This window comes from Nicotiana attenuata, unplaced genomic scaffold (assembly GCF_001879085.1).
Source record: "Nicotiana attenuata strain UT unplaced genomic scaffold, NIATTr2, whole genome shotgun sequence".
Taxonomy (NCBI): domain Eukaryota; kingdom Viridiplantae; phylum Streptophyta; class Magnoliopsida; order Solanales; family Solanaceae; genus Nicotiana; species Nicotiana attenuata.
The window spans coordinates 10,250-31,927 of NW_017672524.1; the positions used below are offsets into that span (position 1 = coordinate 10,250).

The 21,678-nt window shown below is 35.4% G+C and overlaps 2 protein-coding genes across 2 annotated transcripts; one reads left to right on the top strand and one right to left on the bottom strand.

The window, feature by feature from the left end:
- The first annotated feature begins 11,001 nt into the window (after positions 1-11,001).
- Positions 11,002-17,652, top strand: LOC109213533 (V-type proton ATPase subunit d2-like). Its single transcript, XM_019377342.1, has 10 exons — positions 11,002-11,389; positions 13,551-13,671; positions 14,678-14,785; positions 14,860-14,962; positions 15,704-15,784; positions 15,885-15,970; positions 16,072-16,131; positions 16,215-16,263; positions 16,863-16,997; positions 17,189-17,652. Exons 1-10 carry the CDS (start codon positions 11,209-11,211, stop codon positions 17,318-17,320), a joined length of 1,056 nt encoding a protein of 351 aa, XP_019232887.1. The 5' UTR covers positions 11,002-11,208; the 3' UTR covers positions 17,321-17,652.
- A 599-nt stretch (positions 17,653-18,251) lies between these two features.
- On the bottom strand, positions 18,252-20,941 carry LOC109213531 (blue copper protein-like). The gene is made up of 3 exons (XM_019377339.1): positions 20,769-20,941; positions 19,362-19,640; positions 18,252-18,745 (listed from the first exon to the last, which is right to left on the bottom strand). Exons 1-3 carry the CDS (start codon positions 20,929-20,931, stop codon positions 18,375-18,377), a joined length of 813 nt encoding a protein of 270 aa, XP_019232884.1. The 5' UTR covers positions 20,932-20,941; the 3' UTR covers positions 18,252-18,374.
- Between the last annotated feature and the right edge of the window lie 737 nt (positions 20,942-21,678).

A 21,678-nucleotide genomic window follows, 5' to 3' on the forward strand; every position in this document is an offset into this window, starting at 1 on the left:
TGGCACCCGAGCTTTTCTTAACACTCATGTGAAACAAATGGCTAAAAATGTAAGTTTGGGGGAGAGGCGAGGAAACTGAAGAAGGTATCAAGGCACAAAAAGAGAAAAGAAATGATGAGAAGGAAAGGCAAAGAAAAGAAAATAGCAAAAAGAAAAATGCAAAAACGTGAATAAGATTCAAAGAAAGGCAATGATCCAAAACATGGAGAAATATGAATGTAATGATCAAGAAAGAGTGATGTTAAGTCTCTCTAGTTCTCCAAGAAAAAGAAAATGCCTCAAGGAATTGGCAAAGTGTGAGCCGGGAAATTGAAGATGGAGTGCTTAAGGAAGGTGTAACCACTTACCCATATTGTATCAATCCCTAATCCAAAAGTCTTCATTACATCCCGAAAGAAGTCCTACTTGATTTTGAGCCGAGTGAGCTTACATTAGTGGTGATCTACATAAGGGGCAAGCCTACGGTACTTGAAGCCGTACTTGTGACATTCTCTTGAGAGAGATGAGTGAACCTTTCATAAATCTTTGAATTGAGTGCTAAATTCTTGAGTAAGATTGGCAAATGGAAAGTAGAGGAGAAAGAGTTTAGAATCCACCATGACCTGCAAGATAGAGCGAGAGTCATTGATGAGTGAAGTCAACTCTTGAAGCTCAAATGTCACATTAGAACTATATGTGTATGAATGTTTAACTTGTCGCCTTGTTGATAATTCATGAGTAGTGTGGGTAATTGTTGGTCCCAACTGATGCGTAGATGGCTCACTTTTGACTCGCTGAAATGACCCTTAACTTTTGGAGGTTGGAACTAATTTATTTGCTTGAGGACAAGTAAAGACTTAAGTTTGGGGGAGTCGATAAGTGGGGATTTTGATTGCTTACTAGTGCCTTTTAGCTTTAGTTTTAGTCTAAAAGAATTGAATTGTATTCCTGAAACTAATGAAATTATGCAAAATTGCAAGAATGATGGAAGTTAATCTCCCGAGATGAAATCCGACTCAAAAAGGAGTAGTCCGAGGCACAAGGCAATAAGGGTGCAGGAGCACAACTGTGCAGTCCGCAGAAGGAATTTTGCGGCCGCAGAAGAAATTGCAGACCGTAGATTTCCATTTGCGACTGCAAACAAAGAAGGAAAGTTTAGCAGAAAATTGCGCAAATTGCAGACTGCACATGAATTGTGCGGCCACAAAGCTGAGCTAGAAGCTGAAGATCAGAGAGTGTGCAAAAAGACCAAGTCTGGGAGCCTTTGAGAACTGTAGACTGCACAAGAATTATGCGGCCGCAGTCCTAATTTTGCGGACCGCAGAAAAGTTGCCTCGCGGCCGCAATTCAGAAATGTGCGGCCGTAGACCTCCAGTTCCTGACAAGATGAAGAAATCTGCGGACTGCACATGGAATTGTGCGGCCGCAGAACCTCCCAAGGGGCATTTTCGCCCGAGATTTTCAGCCTTGTATAAATAGAAGAGTTTCACGAAAATAGGTCAAGTTTTGAATATCTAAAGCACCGTAGCCGTTTTTCTTTGTTGTTTTAGAAAACTTTAGCTTATTTTGGTGTTTTAACATTAGATCTCTTTATTTTAATCTTTCAATATGAGTTCTATTAGCTTTTCTTCTTCTTTTTTTCTACACCCACTATGAGTAGCTAGATTTTTACTAGGGTTGTAACCCAACCCTAGTGTGTAAACCTTATGGGTGATTAATTTAATGCTTGTTTATGATTGGGTGTTTATTATTTAGCTTAGTTCATGCTTCATTTTTGGAATTGATGGTTGCAAACATTGATTTATACCTATTTGACTTAGTCTCTACTTGAGAGAGAGGGACTTAGTCTAGGTTAACTTAGCTAACAAGGATTGGGTCAATTGAGAGATTGACTAAGCCAATTAAAGGGTTCAACTTAGAGATAGTAACAACCCGACTTGAGCTCTTATCAACTGTTTTGGTTGATACCATTTGATCATAAGAAAGCCAAATTGGGCAAAACCACTCTCTGATCGAGAGGTATTGAGTGCGTAACGTAGAGTTGTGAGCTATAATACACTCCAATCAAGAAAATGAGCATAAAAGTCTTTATCCCATTAGGCAAACACCTAGGTCATGGTCACAACCCTAGGCTTTTTATATATTTGAAAAACCCTCAAAAACAATTATCTCTAGTCTTATACCTTTAATTAGCATTCCTTAGATTAATACTAGATATAGAAACAAATACCCTATTGTGGAAGTGCAATCTAGATACTTCTCTTGCTCATTCTGAATATATACTCCTAACTCCCATCTTAGCTCCCTATGGATTCGATCCCGACTCTTTGTTGGATTCTATAATTGCATATGACCGTGGTATACCTCTTGTGAGGTGTGCATTTGGACATGATTACTCATACACTTGTGACACCAGGTCTTGGAGATTATGCTGGTAGACACTTAATGACTTTTGAGTATTTATTTCGTCACAGTTGTCCTTATAGTTGTTTACTCTTTATTTTATTAAATTTCTCGCTTTTACTTATCTAATAATTAAAAACCAACTATTTCTAAATTGTTGAAAGGAACAGTCACATGGTTATTTCACTGTTGGCTTACCTAGCGGTAACGTTGGACGCCATCACGGCTTATAAGAGAAATTGGGTCATGACAACATGGTATCAGAGCACTAGGTTCATATAGATCTCACAAGTTATGAGCACGCCTAATAGATTCTTGCGGATCGGTGCGAAGACATCGGTACTTATCTTCGAGAGGCTATAGGGTGTTACGAAACTACTCTTTCTTCATCTCCTATCATGCATTTGATGTGGTACTAAGTATCTTTCTCTTATTTTGTCACGGATGGTGAGAACGCGCGCAGCGGATGTTCCAGACCATGAAGGATCTGCTTCCCCTGTTGCCAGAGGCCGAGGGAGGGCACCAGCCCATGGTAGAGGATGATGACATCCCAAACCTGCTCCAACCATGCCACCAGCGGATCCAGTAGAGGATCCTATTATTGAGGAGCAAGTTGAGGTGCCTACAGCAGAGCCAGCCCTGGTGGATTTCATGTCCGCACTTGGATTTCAGGAGGTCATGGGGCGTATGCTACTGTTCATGGATACTATGACTCAAGCTGGTTTATTTCCAGCAGACCTAACCACATCTGAGGAGGGGGACCATAGACCCCTACAGCTCAGGCTCCAGGGCATGCAGCTACAGTATATCAGACCCCGGGCACACTACCCGTGGGCAGAGCTTAGCCAGTTGCTGCAGCTATGCTTGAGCCCAGACTAGCTATGGCCGGCGAGCCACCAAACTTATTGGATAGATGGACCATGCTTCATCCTCATGTCTTCGGAGGTGAGCGATATGAGGACCCTTAGGACTATTGATCGGTGCAGGGACAAACTGCACAACATGAGGATATTGGAGTCCCACGGGGTGGACTTTACCACCTTTTAGTTGGAGGGCAAGGCCTGTAGATGGTGGCAGTCATATCTCCTTGGCAGACCAGCAGATTCTCCTCCCATGACTTGGGACCGGTTCACCCGTATTTTTCTGGATAGGTGTATTCCGCCCTCTTAGAGGGAAGAGTTGCGGTTTCACTTCGAGAAGCTCCAGCAGGGTCAGATGTCGGTGACCCGCGATGAAGATTCTCAGAGTTGTCTTGCCATGCACTTATGATACTTCCTACCGACGCAGAGAGAGTGCGGAGGTTTGTTAGAGGTTTGCACACTGGTATTCAGACCACTATGTCCCGAGAGGTTGAGATGGGGACCTCTTACGAGCTAGTTGTAGAGATAGCTCGTAGGATCGATGGTGTACATCAGCGTAGCCGAGAGCATGCTACGAGGGATAAGCAGTTTCGATATTCTAGAGAGTTCAGAGGTGCCTCGGCTGGGGGAAGAGGTCAATTTTTGAGGGGTCAGTCTAGCAGGCCCACATATCCAACACCGCCGCCTCCTCGGGGTGCTCCGGTGCGACCTTATTTCAGTGCCATGCCATAGAGTTCCTACCGCCCACCAGCTATTTAGGGTTCATCCAGTGGGTATTCAGGCTATCAGGGTCAGACTTCAGGTCATTAGTCCACCGTACCAAGAGGTTGTTTTGAGTGCGGGGATCTCAAACATGTGCGGTGGTTCTACCCCAAGCTTCGGGGCAAGGCAGTGCAGCAGGGTCAGCAGCATATGATTACAGCATCAGCTACCACACCGGTCGTCCGACCTCCCAAAGGCGGAGAGCAGGTGGGTAGGGGTCGTCCTAGAGGTGGGGGCCAGCTAGGTGGAGGCTAGTCAGGTAGCGCTCCAGCTAGGTTCTATGCTTTTCCGACCAGACCAGATGCAGTAGCCTCAGATGCCGTGATCAGAGGTATTATCTTTGTCTGCAGTAGGGATGCTTCAGTACTATTTGATCCAGGGTCTACATATTCATATGTTTCATCTCTATTTGCACACTTTCTGGATGTTCCTCGTGAGTCATTGGGTATTCCTGTTTATGTGTCCACTCCTGTGGGCGATTCTGTTGTTGTGGATCGGATCTACCGGTCATGTGTTGTTACCTTCTGTGGTTATGAGACTAGAGCGGATTTTCTGTTGCTCGATACGACCGACTTTGAGATCATCCTGGGCATGGATTGGTTGTCTTCATATCACGCCATCCTTGATTGCCATGCCAAGATTGTTACCATGGCGATGCCAGAGTTGCCTAGATTGGAGTGGAAGGGTTCGTCTGTCAGTGCACCTAGTTGGATTATTTCTTTTATGAAGGCTCGACACATGGTCGAGAAGGGTTATTTGGATTATCTAGCTTATGTTCGGGATACGGCTGCAGAGACTCCGGCGATTGATTCATTGCCCGTAGTTCGGGAGTTCTTCGATGTGTTTCCTTCTGATCCTCCAGGCATGCCACTAATCGTGATATCGATTTATGTATGTATTTGGTTCCAGGTACCCAACCTATCTCTATTCCACCGTACCGCATGGCTCCAAAAGAGTTGAAGGAATTGAAAGAACAACTTGATTAGTTGCTAGCAAAGGGGTTCGTCAGACCGAGTGTGTCGACTTGGGGTGCACCGGTGTTGTTTGTGAAGAAGAAAGATGGGACTATGCGGATGTGCATTGTTTACCATCAGTTGAACAAATTACCATTAAGAACAAGTACTCGTTGTCGCGTATTGATGATTTATTTGACCAGTTGCAGGGTTCCAGGGTATTCTCTAAGATCGACTTGAGTTTAGGGTACCATCAGTTGAAGATTCGGGATTCGGATGTTCCGAAGACAACTTTCCGGACTAGATATGGCCATTATGAGTTTCTATTGATGTCCTTCGGCTTGACTAATGCCCCGGCGATGTTTATGGATATGATGAACAGGGTGTTTAGGCCATATATTGATTCGTTTGTCATTGTCTTCATTGATCACATTTTGATCTACTCACGCAGCATGGAGGATCACGAGCAGCATTTGAGAGTGGTACTTCAGACCTTGCGGAAAAGAAGCTATATGCTTAGTTCTCCAAGTGTGAGCTCTGGTTGGATTCTGTAGCATTCTTGGGGCATGTTGTATCAGGCGAGGGTATTAAGGTAGATCCCAAGAAGATCGAGGCAGTTCAGAGTTGGCCTCGTCCTGCCACAGCGACTGAGATCAGGAACTTCTTGGGGTTAGCAGGCTATTAGCGCTGGTTTGTGGAGGGTTTCTCATCTATGCAGCACCTTTGACTAGATTGACCCAGAAGGGTGCTTCGTTCAGATGGTCCGATGATTGTGAGGCGAGCTTTCAGAAGCTCAAGACCGCATTGACTTCAGCACCGGTGTTAGTGTTGCCTTTCGGTTCAGGGATGTATACTGTGTATTGCGATGCTTCACGCGGCGGTTTGGGTTGTGTATTGATGCAAGAGGGGTGAGTTATTGCATATGCTTCACGTCAGCTGATGCCCCATGAGAAGAATTACCCTGTACATGATTTGGAGTTGGTCGCGATTGTTCATGCTCTTAAGATCTGGAGGCATTATTTTTATGGGGTGTCCTGTGAGGTTTACACCGATCATCGCAGCTTGCAGCATTTGTTCAAGCAAAGGGATCTCACTTTTACTTATCTAATAATTAAAAACCAACTATTTCTAAATTGTTAAAAGGAACAGTCCGATAGTTATTTCACTGTTGTCTTGCTTAGCGGTAACGTCGGGCGTCATCACGGCCTATAGGAAAAATTGGGTCGTGACACGCCCTTTCCGAATTTTTGAGACGTCCATTTTATAACCACTCCATAACTAGTTATGCTTTGGTTATAAGCTTCGTTATGGGTTGATTATGGATCCTGGTTATGGATCAGTTATGGGTCTGTTATGAAAGTTTCGATTCGTACATTGTCTTCTTGGTACCTTATTTATTTACTCCATCACAGCTTACTCTTCTTCTTTGGTGCGCTATTTCATAAAATTTTCCTTGATTCTGCACCACTTGCTTTGTAGTCTTTCCCTACATAATTTACTAAAAATTAGGGAAGAATATGATAGCTTTTTTATTTTTATAGAGAAAACTATATTAAAAATCAAGTAAAATGCACTTATCATATTGTTAATAATTACTTACTCTCTTTGAGTTTACAAATTTAGAGTTTTGAAATTATTTTAAAATAAAAAACAAAAATAAAAAAATATAAAAAAACTGCCAATTCAAATTTAGGAGCAGTTTCTTCCTAATATGGTAGTCTACATCTATAAAAAAATAGCCAAATATTTTTTTGATAAAGAAAATAATTTGATTTTGAATTTATAGATAGAAATATTCGAGTTGAGATAAAAACAACAGTTCATTTGCTTATTGAAAATAATACAAAATAGAAATTATTAAAAATATCAATAAATTTATGACAAAATAGTAAAATTACTTTTCTGTTTATATTTTGAAAAATTTAAAATTACAATTTTATTTATATATGATAGTATTTCAATTATATGTAAACTTCAAAATGAAAAAAAAAACTAATTATAATATTACAGTAGAAAAAATATACAAAGATAAAAATAGAGATAATAAGGATATCTCAACATTGAATTAATTTATAAAAATAAAATAAGCAAAATAATACACCAAGATATTATTGATAAATTTAGAAAATTGACGAATTGTGAACAATAAAATAAAATTTAAAAATAATTTTTCGAGAAGTAATAGTGAAAATAATATTATGCCAAGTGGCACGCTAATAAATAGTCGTATTAATAACATAATAATATTAAATAATAAAAATTATAATAAAAAATAAGAAACAAAAATGTTATACGATAACTATGTAATTCATTTTTCTTTAATTTCATATAGTTTAGTTAATGAAATTGGGTCGTGCGCCCTTTCCGAATTTATGAGACGTCCATTTTATAACCATTCCATAACTAATTATGCTTTGGTTATAAGCTTCGTTATGGGTTGATTATGGATCTTGGTTATGGATCAGTTATGGGTCTGTTATGAAAGTTTCGATTCGTACATTGTCTTCTTGGTACCTTGTTTATTTACTCCATCACAGCTTACTCTTCTTCTTTAGTGCGCTATTTCATAAAATCTTCCTTGATTCTGCACCACTTGCTTTGTAGTCTTTCCTACATAATTTACTAAAAATTAGGGAAGCATATGATAGCTTTTTTATTTTTATAGAGAAAACTATATTAAAAATCAAGTAAAATGTACTTATCATATTGTTAATAATTACTTACTCTCTTTGAGTTTACAAATTTAGAGTTTTGAAATTATTTTAAAATAAAAAACAAAAATAAGAAAATATAAAAAACCGCCAATTCAAATTTAGGAGTAGTTTCTTCCTAATCTGATAGTCTACATCTACTAAAAAAAATAGCCAAATATTTTTCTGATAAAGAAAATAATTTTATTTTGGATTTATAGATAGAAATATTCGAGTTGAGATAAAAACAACAGTTCATTTGCTTATTGAAAATAATACAAAATAGAAATTATTAAAAATATCAATAAATTTATGACAAAATAGTAAAATTACTTTTCTTTTTATATTTTGAAAAAATTAAAATTACAATTTTATTTATATATGATAGTTTTCGATTATATATAAAATTCAAAACGAAAAAAAACTAATTATAATATTACAGTAGAAAAAATATACAAAGATGAAAATAGAGATAATAAGGATATCTCAACATTGAATTAATTTATAAAAATAAAATAAAATAAGCAAAATAATACACCAAGATATTATTGATAAATTTAGAAAATTGACGAATTGTGAACAATAAAATAAAATTTAAAAATAATTTTTCGAGAAGTAATAGTGATAATAATATTATGCCAAGTGACACGCTAATAAATAGTCATATTAATAACATAATAATATTAAATAATAAAAATTATAATAAAAAATAAGAAACAAAAATGTTATACGGTAACTATGTAATTCATTTTTCTTTAATTTCATATAGTTTAGTTAATGAAATATTGTATTGAGAAGTAAGACGCAAATTGACATATAATTAAGGCAACATGATATAATATATTAAAAAGATAAATTATAATTAAAATAATTAATATTTTTTAGTATTTGCGCGGGTTCTAATAATACTAGTCTATATTATCCTAAAAGCACGAAGGCCTTTAGCGAAATGTTGTTCGCCTTTTTTACCCTTTAAAAAAAGATTTTACATTGGATAAATTTGTAATTTTAAGTTGCTTTCCAAAATTTTAGGACTTTAAAATCAACTAAATTGTTTATTAAATCTTTCCTTATTAAATTAGGTAGCAAATCCTAATATTTAGCACTTTAAATTATTAAACTTTTTACCTTAATGAATATCCTTAATTGACGTCTATTAATATTAGCGCTTTAAGACCTTATATGAATGTCCTTATTTGACGTCTAATAATTTTAAAGCTTTAATACTATATTAAACTATAAGATTTTCTTATTATTCAGAACTTTAGAAATTATGCGTAAATTTTCTAGAAGTAAAAAAGAACAATAATTCTGGAAGCACAAAAATGAATCAAAATTGGCATACTAATGAACAATGATTTCGGAAGCACTAAAACGAATCAAAATTGACATACTAATGATTTTTAACTATTTGAAATAAAAAATTCTATTGAACAAAGTTCTAATTATAGTTAAATTTTAAAATTGGGATGAACTAATATTAAGAATTTGATAATAAAAGTTAATTTATTTTCTTTAATGTTGAGAATAAATAATTAAGTTTTTGAATTAATTAATGCAAAAGAGTTCAAGTTAATATTTTTTTTAAATTCATTATATAAGTAAGTTTATTTGTCACGTTGACAACTCTTTAAGGTATATAAATTAATTTTTGTAGTTGTATGAAGAGCATTAATGGTGAAAGAAATTAAAAAGTCAATTTATGGTGTAAAATTAAGAGTCAAATTGATAATAATATGAATTTGAAGCAATAAAGATGACATGGTAGAAGACCAAATATATCGTAATGAGTTATCGTTTTTTTTTCTTTCTTGCATTCGGTTATTCAGTCTTATAGGTGACAATGTCTCACTATATTATCTTTTTAAATTAAGTTAGTTGTAGTAAAATATTATTCAATATTAGATATTCTTTAAACTTTATATTGTCACTATTAATTTTTAGGAGGTATAATGTCAACTTTCATCCTAAATTTTAGAACACCAAAGGATTTAATTTTAATTTTCAAATCTTCATATAAGTCTTTTTTAAATCACAAACAAGGCATCCGAAAAACTTTTATGGTGTATGATATCTTTATTTATTGAGCTAGCTAAATTAGAACAATATTTATTATGTTCAGAAAAAGTTCTTTAACGTTTATTTTATAATTTTATATAACTCAAATAAATTTTATTCATTTCACAATTCAAAAAGTGGTAGATCTTTTAAGAAGATATTATTGTCAGAAATACATATATAGTATCTACATAAAGCTCTAATTCATGGCCAAAAAAGAAAAACCGAATTTAAATTCAATCCACTATTTATCAAGATCTAATGGTTTGAATTGATTTCCTTACGAAAATATGTTGGTGTAATTTTAATTTTTAACATTCGAATGTAGTAAATTTTATTTGACAGAAAAGTTGGAAAATAATACCATAAGCATATATTTGGCTGGGGTAGGACTACAACCTGAAGTCAAATTACCTATTGATTTCACGTTCAGAAACCTATTTTTTCTCTTTTTGGGTTTAAAACTTTTAATTATTTCTACACATGTATTGCTATTTCAATATTTTGTTTGTTCGTAAGCTTCCATGGTTAGTTATTAATTGTTGGATAGGCTTTTGGAAGTTATTTAATTCTCTTTCTGATAGGTTTTTATAGAAAAGTTCGATTTTCTTCTATTATATTTTTGTATTTGATATTTATTTATCTGATGAATATAGTATTCATATGATTTTTGGACGAGATTAGGAGGAATGAATTTGTTTAGTCTTTTAATTTTTTTCCGTGTGTCATGTATTTCATAGTTCTTGTAAAAAATTTGTTGGCATGATAACATAATCCTATTAATTTATGATCCAAGCTTTAATTATTGATTTAAACTTCATGTCGCTTAGTATTTTTATATTCATCTGTAACTTTATTGACATATTTGATATTAGTTGTATATTGTTCTCGTGCCAGTTTTGGTTGTACAAACTTTATGGGATCAGAATAAGCGGGCGACTCAAAAGAAAGGGAATAAAATGGTGAGAATAACCCTAAAATTTTTTAGATGACCAGATTTATTTTTCTTATTCCAAAACTCTAATTTTCCATATTGTTTTCTAATTTGTTTGCCCCTTGAAATTACAACAATTGAAAAGGTAGTACAAGCTAAGATTAGTATATATGGAAATTATCACAAATATATCAATGCTAAGTTGATAAGAAAAAAAATATAAAATTGGGATAAAGCATTTATAGTCAAACACATTATTTTTGTATATATATTTACTTGACGCGAGGCACACCTGCAACGCAACACGTACACTAAACTAGTATGAAGAAAAAAGAAAAAAAGAATAGACACATACATGTCGTTTTGTCAACGGAACACGTGAGATAGGCTCAGAAGTTGATCGATCTCCTTTGTTCGTTACCCCAACGCACCCACCACTATACACAAAACACCTCATAATTCTATTCTGCATCATTGATCTGTAGATATATCTCCAATTTCCGCTTCAGATCTGTATTCTGGATCTTCCAATTTTCCTGGGGGATTCATTCTACTAAAGCAGCACAAATATGTACGGATTCGAAGCGCTTACCTTCAACATTCACAGTGGTTATTTGGAAGCCATCGTCAGAGGTCATCGATCTGGCCTTCTTACCGCCGCCGATTACAACAACCTCTGCCAATGCGAAACCCTAGATGATATCAAAATGCACCTCTCCGCTACTGAATACGGTCCTTTCCTTCAAAACGGTAAAACTTTCTTCCTTCTAATTACGATCGTCAATTAATTGAATTTTGACTCAGATTTGTATGTAAAAGGTAGTGAGGTAGTTTGATTTTTTTGTTTCGGAATTGGCTTGAAATTTGTTATGTAGAAGTCGTTGATAATACACAATGTGTAGCTAATTCAATGGAACCGATTGATATTTGTATTGCGTATATAATAAAAAAAAATTGAAGTTTGACGTAGACTTGTTATAAAAAGGTATGAGTAAGTTTTTTGTCCTATGACACTATTTGAATTCTCTATATTCATCCAATACTCACTAGTTGGTCATTTAAGTCAAATTAGAGGTTTATGGCACTAGAGGTTCTCTAAATCTCGCATTTATCAGTACCTTGACGTGAAAATCTTCATCATTATGAGGATTCATCGTAATTTGACTTTGATTACTAGTTTTACGCTGGCTGTCAACCTAGTACAACATTATCTTTTATCTGGGATCAGTTGACAATGTGAAAGGCATATATGATGCGAGGTTTTCCGCTAGTTGGGAATTGAAGTGAAATTAGTTTTATGAGGAAAGGGATTGAGTTAATTGATGCATTTAGGAAGGGTTTAGTTTGGCCACCTATGTCGCAATAAGAATCTAATTCTTGCTTTTAGTGCAGTGATGTTGTGTATTATGATCAGGGAACACTATTATCCTTGCTTTAGAGCTGCTCCATAAACCCCAATTCATAATCTACCACAAAGACAAGCTACCTGATGCAGTGATGCTCACTAGATGAGTTATTGGATTTCAAATAAAGTGAAGACCGAATCTCCTATTTAAAAAGATCAACTTGCTTCAGAAATTTTGTTGTCCTGTGCTTAGAAATTTAGTGGATCAAACATGAGATAAACTTGTTCCATACAATAATTGATTTTGCTCTGTAGAAAGTAGTATGATTTGGAGCGTGTTTCCTATGATATTGGATTTGGAATAGATATAGAAAAATTAGTTAGAGTACTTGCCAAATTAGACTAATATTCTCTTTTGACGGAGGCAACGTTCTTTTGTACTCCATAATTCAATTTTTTCTTGGTGGACAGTATAGTGTAGCTGAGAGAAGCTTCTCAAAAGAAATTAGGTGCTAAGCATTTGAGATGAAGCAAGCGCTTGTATTGTAAGTTTCTCCGTGTTTCCGGATATCAATTTGTTTTATTGTTTTGACTGGCTCATTTTATCCTACTCCCTCTGTCCCAAAAACTATGATACTTTTCAGATTTCGAGAGTCAAGCGAGTTGTTCTTTGACCATGATTTTTCATATACCTTTTAAATATTTTGAGTTGTTAATTATTGTGATTTATGGTACTTTATATTAGTGTTGTCAAAGGCGCGCTTAAGCCCTAAAGCGAGGCTCAAAACATGTTGAGCGCTTCGCCTCGCTTTGTGGACGCTTTAGTATCGCATCAAGGCTCTGAGGCATACTATTCCTTGCCAATGAGTGTAATCATGAAAAGGCGATATTAAACAATTGATATTTCACTTATCGTAAAAAAAATTCAATTTCTTTGCCCATATATTTCTTATTCATGCTTATAATTATTAGTCTTGGACTACATATACATATTTTGTTCTTTTTCTGCAGTTGTGCCTTTTTTCATTAAAGCCCACGCTTTATTTGCCTTTGTGCTTAAAGCCCCAATGGACGTTAGAGCTTTTTTGCGCTTTTCGCCTTTGATAACACTGCTTTTTATGTAGTTTCCAAAAATGTAAATATTATTTTAAATTTTGTATTAATTCTATGTCTAATTCATGGTCAAAGTTAAGAAGGTTGACTCTCCAACTCCAAAAAGTATCATCCTTTTTTGGGACGGAGGGAGTATATGTTTTCTGTACTAATTGAATTTCCTTAAACCTTGTGGGTAGAATGTTCATGTTACCCAATGTTGTAATATAATGTAGTGAAATGGAAGCCAATAGCCTGAAATCTTTCCTCAAGGTGATTCTGTCTTCAAAATGTCTAGATTCCATAGATATGCTGGATAGAGAGGAGGAATTCTAAGCAGCCTATACTAGGCAGTTGCTTAACTGCCAATATTTTAGGAATTTTTCAAAGCACACCGCTCTTGTGCAGTGCTCAACAGAGAGCACTTTGACACTCTTCCTTATTCTAGTTTTGCTGGTCTTTTGCAATTTGCAGAGCCTTCCCCTTTACATACCACTACGATTGTGGAGAAATGCACTCTTAAACTTGTCGATGAGTTTAACCACATGCTCTGCCAAGCCACCGAGCCCTTGTCAACCTTTCTGGAGTACATCAGGTACATATTATTTGTGTTGCTGGGAAAAATTGTCTCTTTATCTATATACCACTTTTCTGTTTTGCTATGCATGGTGAATTATCTTAGAGAAATATGATAATAAGTTATCCTCCAGTGCATGATATTTGAAATTTTACCTTTTTACATTAAAGGGCACATTTTGTATAATAGAACTGAGAGCTCATTTTACTACTCCATTAACATAGGGTTTATTATGTTGCATTAGGCTGTATGGGTGTATATCACATACACAGTTAGTCTCATACCCTTAACTTTTACCGATATTTTTCAGGAAAATGCATCATAAATTTTGTATTAAGAAAAAGATGAAGCAATACCAAATTGGTGCTGCTGTTTAAGAAAGATCAACTATTGCTTCCTTAATAAACATTTTTGTCGTAAATAGCAACATGGGTGTTACGCATCCTTACAATTAGTTACATCTCTAAAGAGCTTAAAGATATCAATGTGGTCTTGTATACTATATACATTATTTTTATTTCACAAATAAATAAATAAAGTTATAATGCGTCTATCTTTCCAGCTTTGTTCTTAACCCCTTTGAAGCATATTCTATTCCTTTCTTCCCAGAGCTTCCAAGAGATGCAGAAAGGAGTTATGTCCTAAAGTTCCCTAACATTAATGCAGATTAGGCAGCCTCTCCAGATAGTATAGCAGTCTCGCAGTTGTTAGCATTACCCGAGATGCCCCATACAGCAAAAGGAACATTCTCTACTGTTCATTCGGCACCTCATAATCTAAAAGCATATAGTTGGCTGACTATTCATGTTTTTCACACATAGAATACCTATTACACCATATCTTCTCCCATTTCTGCAAGTTATCTTATGTTGTTCGAAAGACAGTCAGAGAAGATGATAGACTTGGAAAGTTTAATTCGATTTGAAACATAGCTCATTAACTTCACGATCTAAAGCTCATTAACATAGCTCCACTTCTGCAATATGATTGAATCTAAATTGTGGTGTTCCTTCACGTGGTTCAGATATGGTCACATGATTGATAATGTTGTCTTAATTGTCACCGGAACTTTGCATGAGAGAGATGTCCAAGAATTGTTGGAGAAATGCCATCCTTTGGGCATGTTTGACAGGTATTGTTCCAAATGCATGCCTTGGATTTTTATAGCTAAATGAAATATGTATTAACCATTTTAATATGTTGCAGCATTGCTTCTCTGGCAGTTGCCCAGAATATGAGGGAGCTATACAGGCTGGTGCTTGTTGACACACCCTTGGCCCCATACTTCTCTGAGTGCATTACTTCCGAGGTATCAAATGCTTCACCCTTTTCTTTAAACTTTGATATGGTAATCAGAAACTACCTATTGCCGTTTACAAATAAGAAAAGGTTGCATATGCTTTTAGGGGTCATTTGGTACAATGGTGGGATATCCCAAAATATCCCATGTAGTGGGATATCCCATGGGATAGTTATCCCACCTTTTATATGGGATAACTAATCCCACTATGTATAAAAGTTGTCCCGAGATTAGCTAATACCCCAAACCAAACATGGGATAAATTTTCCAAATTCTATCAACAACAAACCCAGTGAAATCCCACAAGTGGGTCTGGGGAGGGTAAAGTGTACGGACCTTACCCCTACCTTATGACGGTAGAGAGACTGTTAAATCCCAAATTCTATCCCGGTATTATTATCCTTAATTCCTTATCCCATGTACCAAACGACCCCTTAGTTTTCTTGAGTATCGACATTTTCATTTCATGCTGTCCCTTTGAAGAATCAATATCAAGTAAATGGTTGTAGTTCCATGCACTTCATATGTAGTTAACCAGTATCCTCTCCCCGCATTACAGGGCCCTAGTATTTTGTCACTTATTGCTTGCAGTTTTGAGGATGATAGTTATCTTATCTTTTTTTGTGCATTCCAAGTAGAATTGGTTCATAATTTCAGAGTATCTTTCATCATGCATCAGTTGCTTTTATCAGTCTGTTTTCTTCCATGTATGAACATATCCTTTCATATATGGGACTTACTTTTGAGCAGGACTTGGATGACATGAACATTGAGATAATGAGAAACACACTATACAAGGCGTACCTTGAAGATTTTTACAGATTTTGCCAGGTACAATCTGTTGTACAATTTCTATCATATTTTCCTACTCTTCATTTTAATAAAGTTTAACACTCATTTCACGTGTCTAATTTGAAATTTTTGCAAATAGAAACTAGGCGGTGCTACTGCAGAGATCATGTCTGATTTGCTTGCTTTTGAGGCCGATAGAAGAGCAGTTAATATTACCATAAACAGGCATGTCACTGTTTCAGAATTTCTCATAATCTTGCTGGAAAACATTTATGATGGACCTTGTCATAATGTTTCTACTATTAACAAACATTTTTCATTTGCAGCATCGGCACTGAGCTAACACGTGATGACCGCAGGAAGTTGTACTCTAATTTTGGCTTACTGTAAGTTCATTAGCTCAGTCTTTTATGTTCTTGATGGCATACGCCGTGTAACATCTCTTTTTGACACTGTCTATGTTAAATAGTTATCCATACGGTCATGAGGAACTTGCCATATGCGAAGACATAGATCAGGTATTGTATGAGCAACTTTTCTTTATTCTTCTTGTTGCCGCTTTATGCATGTGAAATATTCTTGTGTTGGTTAAATAATAGTTAGCTAGATACGATGATTCAGTAATCTTGTTGGGGTGCTACATCACTAGCAGTTCTTCTCCCCCCACCTTGCCCTTTAAAAGGATAAGACTGAAGCATCATATAGTGCCTGGAAGTGGGCAAGATTTACCTAATTCTTTGCTGGCAGGGGGGAGTGCAGTGGTGGCAATGAGGGAGTTTAAATACTATTGAAGGGAGCGGACAGATAAGAGGAAGAGAAGAGAAAACAAATTCAGAATTTGTTTGTAGAATAAAGGATACAAGCTATTTCTCCCTTCGTTTCAATTTATGTGGCCCATTTCCTTATTAGTCTACTCCAAAAACTTTGGAACCATTTATCTTTAAATATTTCAAATGTCTTATAGCCACACAATTATCATATGGTTTGTTTAAAGACCACAAGTTTCAAAATCCTTTTTTCTTGAACTCCATGCCGTGTCAAACTACGTCACATAAATTGAAACAGGGAAAGTAATATTTTTCGTGTCTTCTAATTATCCTTTTATTACTTGTTGTAGGTCCGTGGTGTCATGGAAAAGTACCCCCCTTATCAATCCATATTTGCTAAGTTGGCATATGGGGAGAGCCAGATGCTCGACAAGGCTTTCTATGAAGAGGAAGTCAAACGCCTCTGCTTAGCTTTTGAACAACAGGTTTGTTCATTTGAGCTCTCTGTATAAAAAATCCTATACTGTTAATGTCTCTTACTTGTACAGGACAACTTCAAATTTTCCCAACCCAAAATGTCCCTCCAAGAAAGTGATAGGGAGCAGAAGCAGAAAGACTATTACAATTTATAATCCATCTGCTTCCTGATTGATATTCTCTTTTCTTTTCATTGCAGTTCCACTATGGTGTATTTTTTGCATATATAAGGCTGAGAGAGCAGGAGATCAGGAACTTAATGTGGATTTCTGAGTGCGTCTCTCAAAACCAAAAATCCAGAGTCCATGACAGTGTTGTTTTAATATTTTAGCGATTTAGCCATATTTGAGATGATGTGTTCTCCATGCTCATCTGTAAATTTGATTTGCACGACCATTTGTTGATAACTATGAGTTTTTGGTTAAGAAGGCCTGAACCCAGCCGTAAGATGGGGGTTACCGTAATTGTGAGGCCATTCTCCTTGGAACTTGCCCTTCCAAAGCCGTAGGATGGGGGTTACAGTTTCACATGGATATTACCCGTTCGTTTGCAACTTAATAAGTCATTGTATGTTGGTTAAATTTGTCATCTGGAACAATACTTGGATTGATGTGTATCAATGTATCACTATTTATAGAGTTTTGCTGCTGTCATTTACTTGAATTATCGGCATTTCATTATATGGGTATTTTCCTTTGGTAAAGTGATGAGTTACAAAATACCTGCTTGAACTTGCAGAGCTGAACATTAGAAACCGCATTAGAGGAGAATGACCATTTGTTGTTGATATAAAAACTGGAAGTTTTCCTCTGTTTTCAGTTATGAAAAAAATTTATATTGGTGATGATATATTCTTTCTGATTGATCGTTTTCTTCGAATTAGGTGATTCAACAATATCTTCTACTAACTTCATCTGTTAGACATTGAAAGAAGGTGGTTAGAGAGAGCGTTCTTTTCTCAAAATAATTCATTTTTTGTTGTATGTTTAAAACATTCCTTCCAAGTTAGACTCATTTATTCTATTTCTAATCGAACCAAATAATATAAGATAAAGCAATAACTAGATTATTTTCCCGTATTCTCACCGCCTCCTCTCTTCCCTTGGACCAAAAATTTAATAGGAAAGACGCTGACAAGTGACAAGTAGAAAAACCAAATGAAGACATAAAAAAGGATCCAACGTGATGGAATCAGAGTTTTTATTCCAAGTAAACATACACGTTGAAACGTTGTTAAAGAAGCGAATCAAAGACTTGCACGTAATTAGGACTCTCCCGTCCTCACAAAATACACTCTTTACCCAAAAGTTACCAATTATTCATTTATTTCTGCCTAGATGAAGCCAGGTTTACAAATGTAGTATCCAAAGGCCACTCAACTTGGATCAAACTAATGTTAGAATTGTCCAAATTAAAACCACACCCCCAACAAAAATCTTGTACGCAGATGTAGTAACCTTGCATGAGTTGTTGGAGTCATCCTTCTTTGGTGCCGGTCCCGGAACGGGAGCTGCCAGTCCGGGAACGGGAGCTGCCGGTGCCGGAGTTCCACCTTCCACGGTGATGACAAGCTTTTGGTTATGGTCGGAGCAATGTGTTGGAAAACCACAAATGTACCATTTTTTACCAGGCTTAGCCAATGTGATCACATCATGACCAGTAGTTAATCCTTCACTTGGTGGAGGAGCTATGCAGTTTTGGAAACCAGTTTGATTCACTTTGAACACATTATGATGCCCTTTGGTATACTTAAAAACTGCATCAAAGACAAAGAAAAAGTAGAAAATAGTTCAAGTAATAGTTACATCATTTAACTAGTTAAATAGCTTCCTTAAGCCATATAATAAATAATAATTCCTCAGTTCTATTAACCAATTGAGAAAAGGAAAAGAAAGAAGAAAAGAAGTGGAAATTACATTCTTCCTATTGATTAATGAAGAGAAATAGAACAGAGAAATTACACTAAGTCAAGAAAAGAGGAGTTACTTCCGATACTCCACAAAGTTTTTGATAGTCCTTTACTACTTTTGATTGATGTCATCTATATTTTAAGGTTTTTGCATATTCCTCGGGAAAGATATTTAATAGTTTTAATCATATGAGTATTTGTCTAAATTACCATTTATCTCTCCATAAGTATCTCACTAAATTAACACAGCAATAAGAGTAGATCGGGAAAAAAGTAAAAAAGACTTCTTGTTTTTCTAATACGACAAATATTTACATAAACGACTAATATTTGAGACCAGAGACCATATACAAAATTGTAATATAGGATCCACTTTTATATTAGTAAACGAAACGTTAATTCTTAAGAACATTAACTTTATTTTCTTTCTAGACCACTTCATTCAAATATATATTTGGCATACCTAAGGTGTCTCCAACTTTGAAAGTTTTGTCCTTGGCCCAAGCTTGATAATCAACATCAATGGTCCAGCCTTTATCACCCCCTACCCAATACTCAGTTGGCGGTGCCGGAGCGGCGGGTGCCGGTGCCGGTGCCGGAGCTCCATCTTCGACGGTGATGACAAGCTTTTGGTTATGGTCAGAGCAATGCGTTGGAACACCACAAATGTACCATTTTTTACCAGGCTTAGCCAATGTTATCACATCATGGCCAGTAGTTAAACCTTCACTTGGTGGAGGAGCTGTGCAACTTTGGAAAGCTGTTTGGTTCACTTTGAACACATTATGATGCCCTTTGGTATACTTAAAAACTGCATCAAATGAAAAGAAGATAGGAAAAAGTTTTAAGTAATAGCCACCGTTTAACTGGTAACACCTTGTTTGTTTTAATATTACCTCCGGTCCATTTTAAATTTCATTTAAGTTTTGTGGCACACCCATTTTTCAAATTGGTGAAAACACCCTGGGCTAGCCGGTTCTCGGACTGATAATCGAAAAATAGCCAGCGTTGCAAAGTCATCGAAAAATAGCTAGTCCCTCTGTTTCAAAAAGATTGATAATATTTCCTTATTAGTCTGTTTCAAAAAGATTGTCACCTTTATATGACAAGTTTCAGATCACGAGTTTCAAAAGTTTTACAACCACACAAATGTTATGGCTTATTTAAGACCGCATGTCTCAAAAGTCTTCCCTTCTTTATCAAAGTTTGTGCCAAGACAAACTAAGACAATCTTTTTGAAATGGATGGAGTACTACTGTATGCCGAGATAAAATCTCGACAAAAATTCCTAGCTGAAACACAAAAAGTTCCAGCATAATATGTTGGATTATGGAGCTTCTTCGTATAACTTATAGCATATTATGTTGGAATTCTTGCACATTATGAAATTCTAACACTTTATACTGGAATCTCAAATGTAAAAAAAATTCGAACACCAGCATATTATGCTGGAATTTTTCCGGATTTTTAAAGGTGTTTTTCTTCAGATTTTATTTGTACATGAAAAAATGATTAAATTTCGATTACTTTTAAAATTGTGGATACTTTTCAATTACCAATTATAAATCATGCTATTTCTAATTATTTTTTTCCCCTTCAAAATGAGCTAAAATATTTAGCCCAACTCCACCTAATAAGCAGACTGAGTTAGCTGGCTCACAGATCAAGTCCATTTTAGTGGCCCTAAAGAAAATCATTTAGTAGCATTATGTTTAAGGTTTATTTGACTAAATTTCCCTTTTATCTCTTCTTAAAAAGAGTAATAGTAATGAATTGAGAAAGTGAAAGAATACATGTTTCATATGTCTAAGAAAGTATGATGCAACTAAAATAATTTACATTACCAATATATAACTTAAATCTGTCATACCTAAGGTATCTCCAACTTTGAAAGTTTTGTCCTTTGCCCAAGCTTGATAATCAACATCAATGGTCCAACCTTTGTCACCCCCTACCCAATACTCAGTTGCCATTGTGATTGCAGGCAGAAATCCTGCAATCATTATCATTAAACACAAATTCTTGGAAGCCATGGAAATTTTATTAGGAGCTTAATTACTAAAATAGAAATCTTTAAGGATAACTTGAAGAAAAATTGGTATTGCTATTTATAGCTTAAAACTTAACAAGAAAGCTTAGCGAGATCCGAGGATAACAAAGTGTGATTGATTAATTTGTACGTGAAATCCAATGAGTTAGCCTGCCAAATATTCCACTAATTATTCTCGTAAAGTTCAAAGAAGAAAAAAGGAGAAGAATACCTTAGTATTGTAGGTAGATATTTCCTCTATTCCATATTATTTGTCTTTTATGATTTTTGCTCGTTAAAAGAATTTTAATGTCTTTAATTATAAGATTATTTGTCTAACTTATCGTTATTTTTTTCTCTTAAATGTCTCATCTTATTAACACTCGACTAATTGGAGTAGTAAGGCTAATTAAAAAAAATAACAAATAGTATATTTTATTTTTCTAAAACGCCAAATATTTCGAAACAAATTCAGTTTGCTAAAACGATTACTATTTGGGACAGGACGGAGTAGGTTGTTAGCATTTATAAGGAATTTTATCATACCCAAAATTAAAGCAAAAAAAGTGAGTACAAATATGACCATAGTTTATCATGTTTTAAGCTATAGGGTCACTCATATTGGAAATATTATGGCTCCATACTCTTAAATTGTGGAGCATATGCTTGCTATGAAACACTAATTTTTTCAGCGAGTGGAGTACATTACCATTCTATTTTACTTATATTTGTCTAGAGCTACTGATGGTTG

Excerpts from the sequence above, each read along its gene's own strand:
- LOC109213531 (XM_019377339.1), bottom strand. The coding sequence starts at position 20,931 with ATGGCTTCCAAGAATTTGTGTTTAATGATAATGATTGCAGGATTTCTG. Across the intron at positions 19,641-20,768 it reads CAAAGTTGGAGATACCTTAG|CTCCTCCACCAAGTGAAGGT; the intron begins GTATGACAGATT and ends AAAGTTGCACAG. Across the intron at positions 18,746-19,361 it reads CAAAGTTGGAGACACCTTAG|TTTTTAAGTATACCAAAGGG; the intron begins GTATGCCAAATA and ends TCTTTGATGCAG.
- LOC109213533 (XM_019377342.1), top strand. The coding sequence starts at position 11,209 with ATGTACGGATTCGAAGCGCTTACCTTCAACATTCACAGTGGTTATTTG. Across the intron at positions 13,672-14,677 it reads ACCTTTCTGGAGTACATCAG|ATATGGTCACATGATTGATA; the intron begins GTACATATTATT and ends CACGTGGTTCAG. Across the intron at positions 16,998-17,188 it reads GCTTAGCTTTTGAACAACAG|TTCCACTATGGTGTATTTTT; the intron begins GTTTGTTCATTT and ends TTTTCATTGCAG.